The sequence below is a fragment of the Rhea americana genome, unplaced genomic scaffold (assembly GCF_003343005.1).
Source record: "Rhea americana isolate MKP2758 unplaced genomic scaffold, rheAme1 scaffold_548, whole genome shotgun sequence".
Classification (NCBI taxonomy): Eukaryota; Metazoa; Chordata; class Aves; order Rheiformes; family Rheidae; genus Rhea; species Rhea americana.
In genome coordinates this window covers 13,329-24,890 of record NW_028186699.1, presented here as the reverse complement: position 1 = coordinate 24,890, position 11,562 = coordinate 13,329, and the positions used below count along the sequence as shown (strand labels likewise).

Here is an 11,562-nt window from a genome sequence, read left to right as displayed (position 1 = left end):
TTATGAAAGTACTGACTTTATACACAACATATTGGCAACAACACAAAGATGGATGTGAAAGGGAAAAGCATTTGCAATGTCAGACAGATCAGAGACAGAAGCTCATAAAAAAATGGCCCAGGGCAGATATAAGTTAAAAAAAAAAAAAAAAAAAAAAAAAAAAAAAAAAAAAAAAAAAAAAAAAAAAAAAAAAAAAAAAAAAAAAAAAAAAAAAAAAAGAAGAAGAAGAAGAAGAAAGGGAAACGACCCTTCTGGAGGTAAAAACTTAACTCCTGTCTGTGACATCATGATATGCCCCCTCCTGCCTGCAGAAAGGATCCCTGGTGAAAATTCACCATCTCCCTAGAGAGATCTGGGTTAAAAAACTTCAATTACTGACAATCACTTGCTGCATTTTGCTGCCTGCTCCAGCTCGGCTGGGAGCCAGTGAGTCGGTCAGCAGCAGGATTTAGGGGCCTGAGGACAAACATCAGCTAGAAGATCCTCAGCTGGGCTCCTGGGGCTAYGGGAGGCTGTAATTGGAGAGCTGCAGGCAGCACTTTCGGAGAGCAGACTGGGTTGCGCTGCACAAACAAGACACTGCTCGCGCTGGGTTCGGCCAGCCGTGCAGGCCAGAACCCTCAAAAGCACGATGAACAGCTCAACAAATGGATGAAACGTTTTAAGGGGGGGGGATGGGAATGGACAGACTTCTCTAATTAGAAAAGAGGTTTGCACTTAGTCACCCAGCACACCGCCTGGGGCCGTAACTCCAGACACTGCTGTGAGAAGGCTGACAGCTCTCTCAGACACCAAGCTGTCAGCCTGGGCTTTGTAAACAGAGACAGTTTCCACGGGGAAAACAACCTCTGTGCTCGTCACCAGCAGCGGAGGAGAGCCCCTCTACACTTGTACGCAGGCACTTCCAACAAGAAGGGACAGAGCCCCAGCATGACCCACTGAACGCAGTGACGGAGCTGCAGGGACGCCTGCCCTGCAGCATGCCCAGGGCAGCACCTCTCCGGCACTTCAGGTTCAACAATCCTCAGTGATTCAGTAAGTGAGATCAACTCTGGTTCTGTGAGAACCGTCGTTACAAGTTCCTTGTTGTTGCCAGGCTGCTGCTTTCTGAAAAGCTCCCGAGTCCTGGGGCGCAGGTCTGAGCCAGGCCTTAGCAAGCAGCAGTGAGAGGACAGATGTACTGGGAGGTCAAGGCAGCACCCACATCTCTACGGCAAGGTTGGATACAGCCCCTCTCAAATCAAACTCACTGGGAAGGCGACTCTTCCATGGCAGCTGAAACACAAAAGGCAAGGACTGAGAATGAACCCAAAGCCACCATCTCRACAAAACTAAAGTTAGCAGTGCCCTACACCATGGAGGCCGGTTACCCAACAGATGGGCTTTGCAGTCCCTGTCCTGCTTACCCCAGGAAGACACCAGAAAGCCCTCAGCAGTACCAAAACAGTAATGTGGCTGTCTTCTCCCAGTTATTCCAGGCTGGTGTTTGCAGAGGTGTTGAAAGAAGGGCGCGGCAGTGGCCTCACAGTAAAATGGGCAGAAGCCCAGGCCAGTCAAAAACAGCAGTGGCCACAAAGGAGGAAACCGCAGCGCAGTGCAGAACTGCTGCACGAAGGGTGGAGCACTGCTCACCGGCACCAATACACCAGCACCCTCTCCCAGCTGCCAGGCCAGGTCGAGGTCAGAGCTGAAAGCTCTGGTGACAGCAAACATTTTGCCAGCTCTTGTGTTCAATCCAGAGAGGTTATCAGGCAAACTAAGCTGAGTAAAAGCCCAGTTGAAATTTAGACTTTTACACAGCTCTCAGTGTTTGTTTTATACTCTGGTTATAGTGGGGGAAAGCGAGGCTGCTGCTGCTGCTGTGTTTGCTGTACAGCATTTCCCACGCAGGGACAAGGGGGTCGAGGTTATAGACGAGGCAGTGCAGAGGGACAGTAGTGTGGTTACTGCAGGGGCTTACGCACTAGGTCCCTGCTCTTACAGGGCTGCAGGAGGGAGCCCACAATCCAGCTGCCGCAGAGCACAGGGTGCCTCCCAGCAGCGGAAGGGGACAGCAGCCTGCTGTCTTCCTGCGGGAACAAAACCCTTTTACTCCTGACAAACAAACACTCTGCTTGTTCCCAGGCCTTGAGACTCAGCCATTCCCTGTCCCCTTCACATGGCGCTGTATATCACATGAGAGAGTTCAGCGCTTGCAGAGGAGAAGAAACGGGAGCCACGGCTGCCTTTCCCGTACTTGGGGTGGCTGATGGGGCCTCCTCCCCTCCAGAGTGTAATTAGCCTGCTTGAAGTGGGCTGGCACTGAAATCCCTCAGCCCAGCGTTCAGGGCCATAATCAGCCCAGCAGAGGCGGAAGAAAGGCCCCTCCAGCAGTCTGGGCCAGGCTTCCACCACACATTCAGACAACGGAAGGGCAGGTCATTCCATGGGCACATTTTAACCACGCAATGATGCCGCCTTTGGCCCAAGCAGAGAGGAACCACAAAACCATTGCTATCTTTTCCAAACCACAAAGGAGATCCAGCAGCCAAAATGATGCCTCAAATCTCAGCTTCTATTTTGGCAGCACCAATTAGAGAACTGCTCTTTTTGGAAACTCTGTGGAACGCCAGCACACCAGCTTCCCACCAGCTGCAGCCTGGCCAGCCCACCTGTCTGGGAGTGTGTAAGACCTCCTTTGCTTTCCCTCTGCTCTCCTCTCTGGTGGAAGTGGCACTGTCAGAGCACTGTATAGCAAAAGGAAAATCTTTATATGCCTCAAGTCATTTCTACTCATCTACAGCTCTAGACAGACTAGAATAATACAGAGCTAACTAAGTGCAGGGAGTACTCAGTACAGCTCCTGTCACAAGCTATCTTGTCTGGCTAGGACCTAACGCCAGGGATCACAATAAAGAAGCCTCTACTCACGCTTTACTGCCAGCAGTGTATTCCCATGGCAGCAGGCTACAGAGGTCACCATGTATGGATGTGTCTCCTCCAGTTGTACAGGCCGTGGCATCCCAGTTTCTTCATCCTTCCTGCCCAAGCGTCCCCTGGCTCCTTTCCCCCATGTGCACACCTCACCATCTGCAGAGGGATAAACCTGGATGGACACAGAGCTCCTCACTGTGTTCATCAGGAAAGAGGCCTCCCATTTCTACTTGCTAAGCAGCAAGGGCTGTCTGAGTAGTACCAGCCCTGCACCCTACACAGCTAGGACAAGCCATCCACCTCAGTCTAACCCTGGGCTATCTCTAAGGCCCACCTTGGCCAGTAGCATGGACTCCAGGCAGAGGAAAGCCAGGGCCTGCTGCAGCCCAAGACACGGGCTTCAGTCTCACCTGCTCCAATGGCTACAGTGAAGGCATCTCCACAAGCCACCACAGTGACCTTCATAGCCTGGAGCCCCACGACCAGATGGGGCATGCGGCTGTTCCGGCAGGAGTTGGTGCCCAGCTGCCCGTGCTGGTTGCTCCCAAAGGTGTAACACTGGCCAGAAGCTGACAACAGAGGTGAGAGAAACATTAACTTCTTATCTAGGTGTCACTTGAGGGTACCACAAAGCCCCTGAACCCCTTTGCACTTGGCCATGCTGAGCATCCTGCTCCAGAGAGCTCTGCCATTGGGAGCAGGGTGTCTCTTGAGCCTCTCTTGGGCCTCTAGGCATGGGGAACAGAGGTGAGAGGAAGACAGAGAAAATGCAGGGGTGCTGTGCCCGCCCTCAAGGATTGGGCACAGCACCCCTCACCTGTGACTGCAGCTGAGTGTGCTGTACCAATGTCAGCACACACGATTGGCTCTTGGTTCAAGGGGGCTGACTGAGCACAYGTGAACACAGTGGCTTCTTCCACCTGGTTCTCTGGGGAAGGCTCCTCTGTTGAGCTGATCCGATCCAGGCCCAGCTTGTTACATCTGCAAGGGGAAGAGCAGAGTCCAGGGCTGACTGACCGTGACCTGGCACAGACACCCCTRCATTCAGATCCTGCCCTACTCCATCAGCAGCGAGATGCTGGGTAGCAGGGTCACACAGACACGACTCCTTGAGACCCTTCTCACAACTTCTTGTTCTCTCCTCTGGCCAGCTACAGACTGAATGGACCCCAGAGAGCCCTGCTGCAGCAGGCTCCGGAGCACAGATGCTCACTTCTCCTACCTGTTGCTCCCACAAGCAAGAATCTGGTTCTTCACTGTGAGGATCATGGAGGAATCGATGCCACAGATGACCCTCTGAGCCTCATGCTCTGGGGGGACTGCTACCTGCTGGGGGGAGTTATGGCACTCTAGAGTACCCAGCCCCAGCCGACCTGGCAGGAAGAACAGATCAGAGGATGACTGATGTTGACAGACAAACCAAATGCGCTGCCATGAGTGACAGCATCTACAGAGCTGCCTGCAAGAGCTCAGCCTGGGACCCACCACCATGAAGGGGAGCAAAGCCAAAAGCAAAGGGGCCATCCTATGTGGTGAGGCAGCTGTGACTTTTCCACAACCACCTAGACCGGCACATCTGGAGAGGACTGCAGGAAAGCAGGGTCAGTGAGGGGAGTGGGAAGAGGGAATGGAAAGCACAAGCCCTGTTTTGTTAAGCTGACATCTCTTACCATTATCCCCCCTGCCCCAGGCAAACACTTCCCGTTCATTGGAAACTGCCAGGACGTGAGATGCACCACAGGCCACCTGCACCATCTCGTAGCCCAGCAGAGCCTCCACGATCTTGGGCTGGCAGGGGAAGAGCAGCAGCCGTCAGCCGAGACCTCCCAGCCTGCCCGGCTGCTCCCATCTCTCCCACCCAGCCCCCCAGCCTCAGCACAGTGCTGGCAGCATCCCAGTTTTCATCCAACACAAACACCAGGGAATTTTCTGTTCTAAATAGTCTTCAAAGCATTTTAGAGACTACGTGCACACAACACAGAAGATAATGCAAACATCTCTGGGGCGGAAGAAAGCAGCCAGCGCAACAGTTTGGAGAGGGAATAGGTTCAGCCCCCCCTGCCCATATGGGGAGTGCCAGGGGCTGTTAACGCACGCTCTGAGCAGGCAGGGGCTTGGTGCAGGATGCGTTGGCTGAAAGGGCTCTTGTACAGAGGAGTTGAGAGCCATCAGCTACATATTCGTTAGGGTGTGGAGAGACCAAGATCTCCACGCTTCTCCCAGCCCCTGCTGCGACCTGCTGCTAGATCTGACACCTCACCACAGCAAGTCTCATTCTCATTATCTTCTTCTTGTGAAAAGCGCCATTTGCTAGGATCTGGCTGCTGTTACCAATTGGTCTCTCCCCAGCAATAAACACTGAGCAGCTCAGCTCAAGAAAACATCCCCGGACGGAGCAAGAACAAACGAGCCAGCTGACCACAGAGACAAACGGCACCAGTCCCTGGGCTCAGCTGGAAGCCGTTGGCTGCTTACACATCTGAAGGAAGAAGAGGTTGGAAGGGAGCGAAGGGCCCTCAGCCCTAATGCTCTGGGCCAATCGGAAACACATAGCTCTTCTTTAAATACTGGCTCTTTTGAAAAATAACTTTTCTCAGTGAACCCTGGCAGCTGCAGGCCAAGAGTGAAGCAGGCAGGTGTGTGATTGGAGGCAGCCTCCAAGCTGGGTGCCTGCCAATAGCAACCACAAGGCAGCTCTTGACTTCCCCCACATTCAAAGGGATCATTGTATAGGGCAGGGGGAAGAGAAAGAGGCAGGTTGGGCCTTTTAAAACCCCTGCAGTGACAGGGAGAGGAGGGGGAGGGGGGTTGGATGCCAAAACATGTCCAGGATGCACATCCCTAGAGCTGGGATGAGCTGTCTCACGGGGCACAAACACTGTGATCCATCCTCTGCCCTGGGGGAGCAACGTGCCCAGCACCCACACGACAAACCTGGCTTACGTCCGTGAAGTTTCCATGCCCCAAACAGCCATTGCTGCCGCTGCCAAAAGTCATGATTATCCCTCTGTCTGCAAAGGCAGAAAGAAGTCATGTTACCAGCATACGTGACACGCCGCAAGGTGCACACAGCCCATGGGGTTGACTGGGGCTCAGAGGACAGTGGCTCTGCTTGGACCTACTCTGACTCGTAAGTTGCTGGGGGTCCCAGAGGCCTTCAACTAGCTTCTAGAGAGCAGCAGCCTCTATGCACTGTGACAACTCACCAAAGACAAACAGCAGATGATAGGAGAGCACTGAGATAACATTATTGCAGCTGTGTACGCAGGAGCTGCTAACTCCACAGTCTGCCAAGGTGTTAAATACACAGAGCCACTCACTGAGCAGCCAGGTCAGCCCCCAGCAGAGGGGTGGCAGGAAACACCATGGAGAAGTAGGACAAACACATGCCTATGAAGTTTGCCAGTTGCATATCTGTTATTTGCTGCCCTGATCCCCAGCAGAAGTGCAAACAAGGCTCCCAAAGGACCATTAGGAGAGCTTTGCTCTACAAACATGGCCTTGGGTTGGTGTGCACACTCCCCTCCTGGACAGAATGCCTCCTGACCTGCTCTAAGAGGGCTTCAGACTCTGCCTTTCCATGGCTGAAGACAACTGGCCAGAGCTGCAGGAGCTCATAGGCACCCTTCAAATTGACTTCTCATTGCAGTATGTCACCATCAGTAACCGTTCGTGCCTGGGGAGGGTGGTCCCCTTCTACCTGCACTCACAGAGTATGTGACACAGCAAGGCCAGCTATGCTGAGCTTCCTAGCCACTCTTCACACTGCAGTCCCCACTGTACAGACCAATTCGGGCATCAAGTGACACCAGTGCACCTAGGACAACAAATAGAGGAGATCCAAGGCCTTCCCCACACCAGATGGATGTCTGGGACCAAGCTGACCAGTGGAGCGTCAAGGGAGGACCTATATTATTCCTGCCATGCTTGATCCCTACCTGCTGTTACACGACAGGCCACAGTTGCCTTTATTTCATCCCAGCCTAGTGCACCTCTCAGGTTCCTCTCTGAGCAGGCACTGTCCCACAGAGCAGTCATGCTGCATTTGTAAGCCAGCCACCAACCCAGACAATTTTGGCACCCAGCTGGAGGAAGACATGAGGCAGCAGCTTACCTGTGAGGCAGGCTGTGAACAGGTCACCACAGGACACGTGTTTGATGGTCACGCCAGACTGACCCTCCAGAAAACGGGACACAAACTGAGGTTGAAGCTGCTCAGTKGCTCCTGGGAGAGAAGGGCCTCCTGCAGCACCCATCGGAGGAGCCTGGTAGAGAGAAGCCATCTGGGCTACTGCACCTTTGTGCAGCAAGATCAGGGAGGGAGAGCTAAGGTGAGCCCCTTTGCACCGGCTCAGCAGTATCGTCTGCACTCCGGACTGGACTGCAGTCCTGGGGCATGCAGCATCACAGCCTGTGCAGTGAACAGAAGTGTTCCCTTCTCAGAAATCACACGTGCAAGCCTTCCTCTCACACTGYCCTGCCCAAGTTCCCCATCGCTCACCTCCCACATGATGAGCCGCCCTGATTTGGTGACCCCAGCCTTTTGYGTCCTGCCAGCAGACACCTGCACCACTTCAGTGTTAAGCATGGGCAGGCGGAGAGGGGTGGTGATCCCGCTCCCCCAGGTGTAGATGGAAGACAGGGGAGGAGGAATTCCAGTCCTGGCCGATCCACCACGAACACCTGCCAGTCAAACAGAAATCATGACCCCATATTCCTCACACCTCTCCCACAGGAAGAGAAACAACACCCGCCATCCAGTCTGGGTACCAGCAGTGCTGTCTGTCAGCAAGCGGGGCCAGGCCAGCTCAGAGGCCCAGCCTAGGCTGCAAGGGGCTGCTGAGGAGTTCCCAGGTGGGGTCAAGAGAAACACATGGGAACAGGTCTTTGTATTTTGTCGCAGAATTCGGGGAAGAAGTATCATGACAGTCCAAACTGTTACTTGTGCCCTGCACTAGGACTGACATTCCCCAGCACCCCTCTGGCCTGCTCCCAGTCTGTACAGATGGAGCAGAAAGAATTTGATTTAAGGTGTTGAAACTTAGAAGGGGCTTGCTCCCCAGAACTAAGGTGCCTGTGAGCTTCTCCAGAGCTCGAGGAAGGTGGCATCTCCATAACTTCCTCCCTCCAGGAGCTCACATGCCTTCAAGASCTCCTGACACCCAAAGGAAAGGGCTCTTCCAAGCAGACATGTGCTGAATGCACTGCACCAMGACTCACCCCTCGGCCTCGCACTGCTCACACGTCCCCCCGTCCGGCTGTGGGTCACTGTTGGCACTGGAGCCAAGGGTTTTTCAGGCCTGCCAAAACAAAATGCAGCMCTTGCAGTCAGCTCAGCCCCAGAGGTCGTGCAGAGCTCTGGATCACAGAGGGTCTGGGCAGAGCTACAGCACAAGCCACAGCTGAATATCGCACAGAGCTGCCTTGGTAAGCACTTTAAGCCACCTGAGAGAGGGCAGTCAGTGCCAGTTCAMTTTCCCCTGAGCTCACAACTCCCCATTCACTCTTACAGCGATGGCAAACCCACACCTGCCGCAGCTCTGAGCCACAGGGCCAGGCTCAGCCTGCASCAGCTGCATGTTGGGGGAACACAGGAGAGCTGGGTGGGGACAACTCTGTCTTCAGAGCTCATAACAGAGACAGTGAACTGGTCAGACACGGTGTGAGCTGAGGCAGCCCCTCCCAAAGGRCACAAACATGGCAGTGCCACTTGCCTTCTCATTTTGACACTGCCCACGTCAGTGTAGAGGTTCAGAAGGGGACGAATACAGATGGCCTGGGCCATGATCTCATTCAGTTGAGGTCGCTTGGAAGGATCCAGATTYAGCATACTAAGAATAAGCTGGCGCAGGTCGGGGCTGTATCTATCCGATATTGGGGCAAATGTTCCACTCATGATTTTCAGTACTAGGGCAGGAAGATTCTGAAGAGAAAACAACACAGACATACAGTGAGTGGCCAGAGGTGAGGCCATAGAGCAAGATGTTATCAGCACTGCTCTCTGCCTTCACAGCTTCAGGCTCAGCGAGAAGCATGATCCAAGCACATGTTTTCACATCTGCAAGAGACCACAGTACCCYGCGTCTTAGGTAAACTACATCCCTCTTACCGCAGCTTCAAAAGCCTTCTTGAGGCTGGCAAGTTCATACAGCACACAGCCTAAAGCCCAGATATCACTCTTCTGGTTGTATGGCTTCCCTTCACAAAGCTCTGGGGAGATGTAGCATGGAGTTCCCACAACCTAGAACAGACAGAGAGATCCACCACAACTGCGTAAATGGAACACAGAAGTAGAAAGAGAAGAGCTCAGTCTAGAGCCCAGTGTAAAGCCTGGCTAGAGCACCACTAATCAGAGCTTAGGCGAGTGGGGTAAATGTTCTCTGGTATCAATGCCTGGCTGACAATCTCATCTCAGTAAAAATCAGGAGGATTTGTCTTTTTGGACACACCCCTCTCACCTACAGTGATTATGTTTGATTTTGCTACTATCTGCTTGAGAGAATCAGCRCCCACCATGATGAATATGGTATAAACTAATCTAGTCAGATTAGTCTTGATGGTGAATGATACTAAAGTCTCAGGCAAAGARAAGAGATTAAGGCAAGGACAGGACAGCAGGACACTACAGGAATTGGGTCATCAAGTATGTGTCAGACCAGCTTGCAAACACCACCCCTTGCACTGGGAGGCTGGAAGGAACCCTGTCTGCCCTCTCCAGTGAGCTCAGACATCCCACTCCCTCCTGAGCTTGGGCTGGCAGGTCTTTTTCACCTTCTTGCTGCCTCCAGAGCTGTAACAAACTTAGGCACRAAGACATCAGCCTTCATAAACACCAAGGAGCAAAATGGCACCACACCACACTGATGCGGCATACTGCATATACGCTACATCCAATCTTGCTGCGTACAGCAGCTTCCCAGAGACTACAGGGAGCCAAGTCCAGAGTTTCAAGCACTGCTGTYATGGTTCCTCTCCCTCAAAGCGAGGGCACCTACCGTGTAGGCTTTGCTCTTGCTGCTCAAGATTTTGGAAATGCCAAAGTCTCCAATCTTGACAATCATGCGATGCTTGTCCAAGAGAATATTCTGAGTCTTCAGRTCACGGTGCAGAATCTGTTTGGTGTGCACATGGTGAAGAGCCAGGAGGATCTGCACGAAGAAGTGCAGGATGGTATCCTCATCCAGCAAGGAGTTACAGCGTTTATGAATAAACTCCGCTAACGTGCCCCCTGCAAAAACAGCAGAGAGCTATTGGCAAGAGTGGCTGCACAGGGCACCATAAACTCAACCTAAAAGCAGGGGATTTAATTATAACTTCTTAACAAGCCAAGCACATAAGAAGTAGCACGTCCTGGTGGGACATCCTGTATGTCCTCCAGTGCTCCCAAGACTGTGCAGAGAACAATGACAGCACAGTCGGTGGGATGAAGAAACAGAGAAAGAAAAGTTGCTATTGACATGTTGTCCAAGACAGGAGGAAAACGAAACACTAAAATTACTGCTCCTGGAGCCCTGTCAGGGCACAAACCTCGATGGCAGAACAAGATAAGCCTGTTCTGCAGAAGAACATTCTTGTAGTCCAAAAGGCCACGTGGCATTAAGAGGCCCCATTCAGGAGGGGAGGTCCAGACTCAGGTCTTATGCAAAACTTTTAGCAATCTCTTATGCAAATGTTGGATTAGCATTAAACTCCACAGCAAATGTTAGAAATCATATCTTCCCACACAGAGCTGATGTGAGACCAACGGTATGGCCAAGAGCTAACACAAGGAAACCTGTGTGAATCCTAAGCCAAGGGCAGCAACAGAGATGTTAGAAATCTTTGTTTCTGATATGATCRGCAGATGTAGGGCATACCATGGACATGTCTGTGCAGCAGAGCCATGTCTGGACTCCTTGGTGGCCTCAGCAGCCTTTTGTACAGGAGCTTTAAAAGGAGCACAACATGGGGACAGCACCAGCAAGGATAAGCAGCAAGTTGGGATATCAGAAAAACCCTTGGGGCCACAGCAGCCCAACCCCCCAAAAGCCAATTGCTCCGCGTCTCAAGGGGGCCCCGAGGAACCCCCCAGCGAGAGGGGTGGGCAGTGCCCACCTGGGGCATACTCCATGGCGATCATGAGCGCCTTGTCCTCCAGGAAGTTCTCGTAGTACTCGATGACATTGGGGTGGCTGAGCAGCTTGAGGACCTGGCACTCGTTCTGCGCCGCCAGCCGCTCATCCTTGCTCATCTGCTCCACGGGGATCTGCTTGAGGATGACGAGCTTCTGGTCGGCCTTGCGCAGGCACAGGTGCACGATCCTGCGGGGAGCGGGCGTCAGCGGGGCCGGGGCGCTGCGCACCCCGTCACCCCTCCTCACACGTTGCCATGGTAACAGGGCCTCCCCCCCACCACCACCACCATCACCCACCCCCTCGGGGCTGCCACAAGGCCGGTGTCACCCCCACATGCACGCTGCCGTGGTAACAGTGCCTGGAAAAAGCAGGGGGGCAGCGCGGGGTGCCCCCCCCCCGCCGCGGAGGGGGGACCCTCACCCGAAAGCCCCTCTCCCCACCACCCGGATCCGCTCGTATTTCTCCATCCCGCCCGAGCCGGGCCGGGGCTCCTCCCGTCTCCATGGAGACACTTCCGGGGGCTGCTACGGCGGCC

At 53.5% G+C, this 11,562-nt stretch overlaps 1 protein-coding gene across 1 annotated transcript; it reads right to left on the bottom strand.

Moving 5' to 3' along the window:
• Nucleotides 1-11,543, bottom strand: NEK8 (NIMA related kinase 8). The gene is made up of 15 exons (XM_085318649.1): nt 11,448-11,543; nt 11,008-11,213; nt 9,909-10,141; nt 9,023-9,154; nt 8,628-8,836; nt 8,134-8,213; nt 7,415-7,596; nt 7,028-7,178; nt 5,848-5,924; nt 4,584-4,701; nt 4,136-4,286; nt 3,731-3,894; nt 3,324-3,482; nt 2,911-3,069; nt 1-1,275 (listed from the first exon to the last, which is right to left on the bottom strand). Exons 1-15 carry the CDS (start codon nt 11,492-11,494, stop codon nt 1,247-1,249), a joined length of 2,097 nt encoding a protein of 698 aa, XP_085174775.1. The 5' UTR covers nt 11,495-11,543; the 3' UTR covers nt 1-1,246.
• Nucleotides 11,544-11,562: the final 19 nt, after the last annotated feature.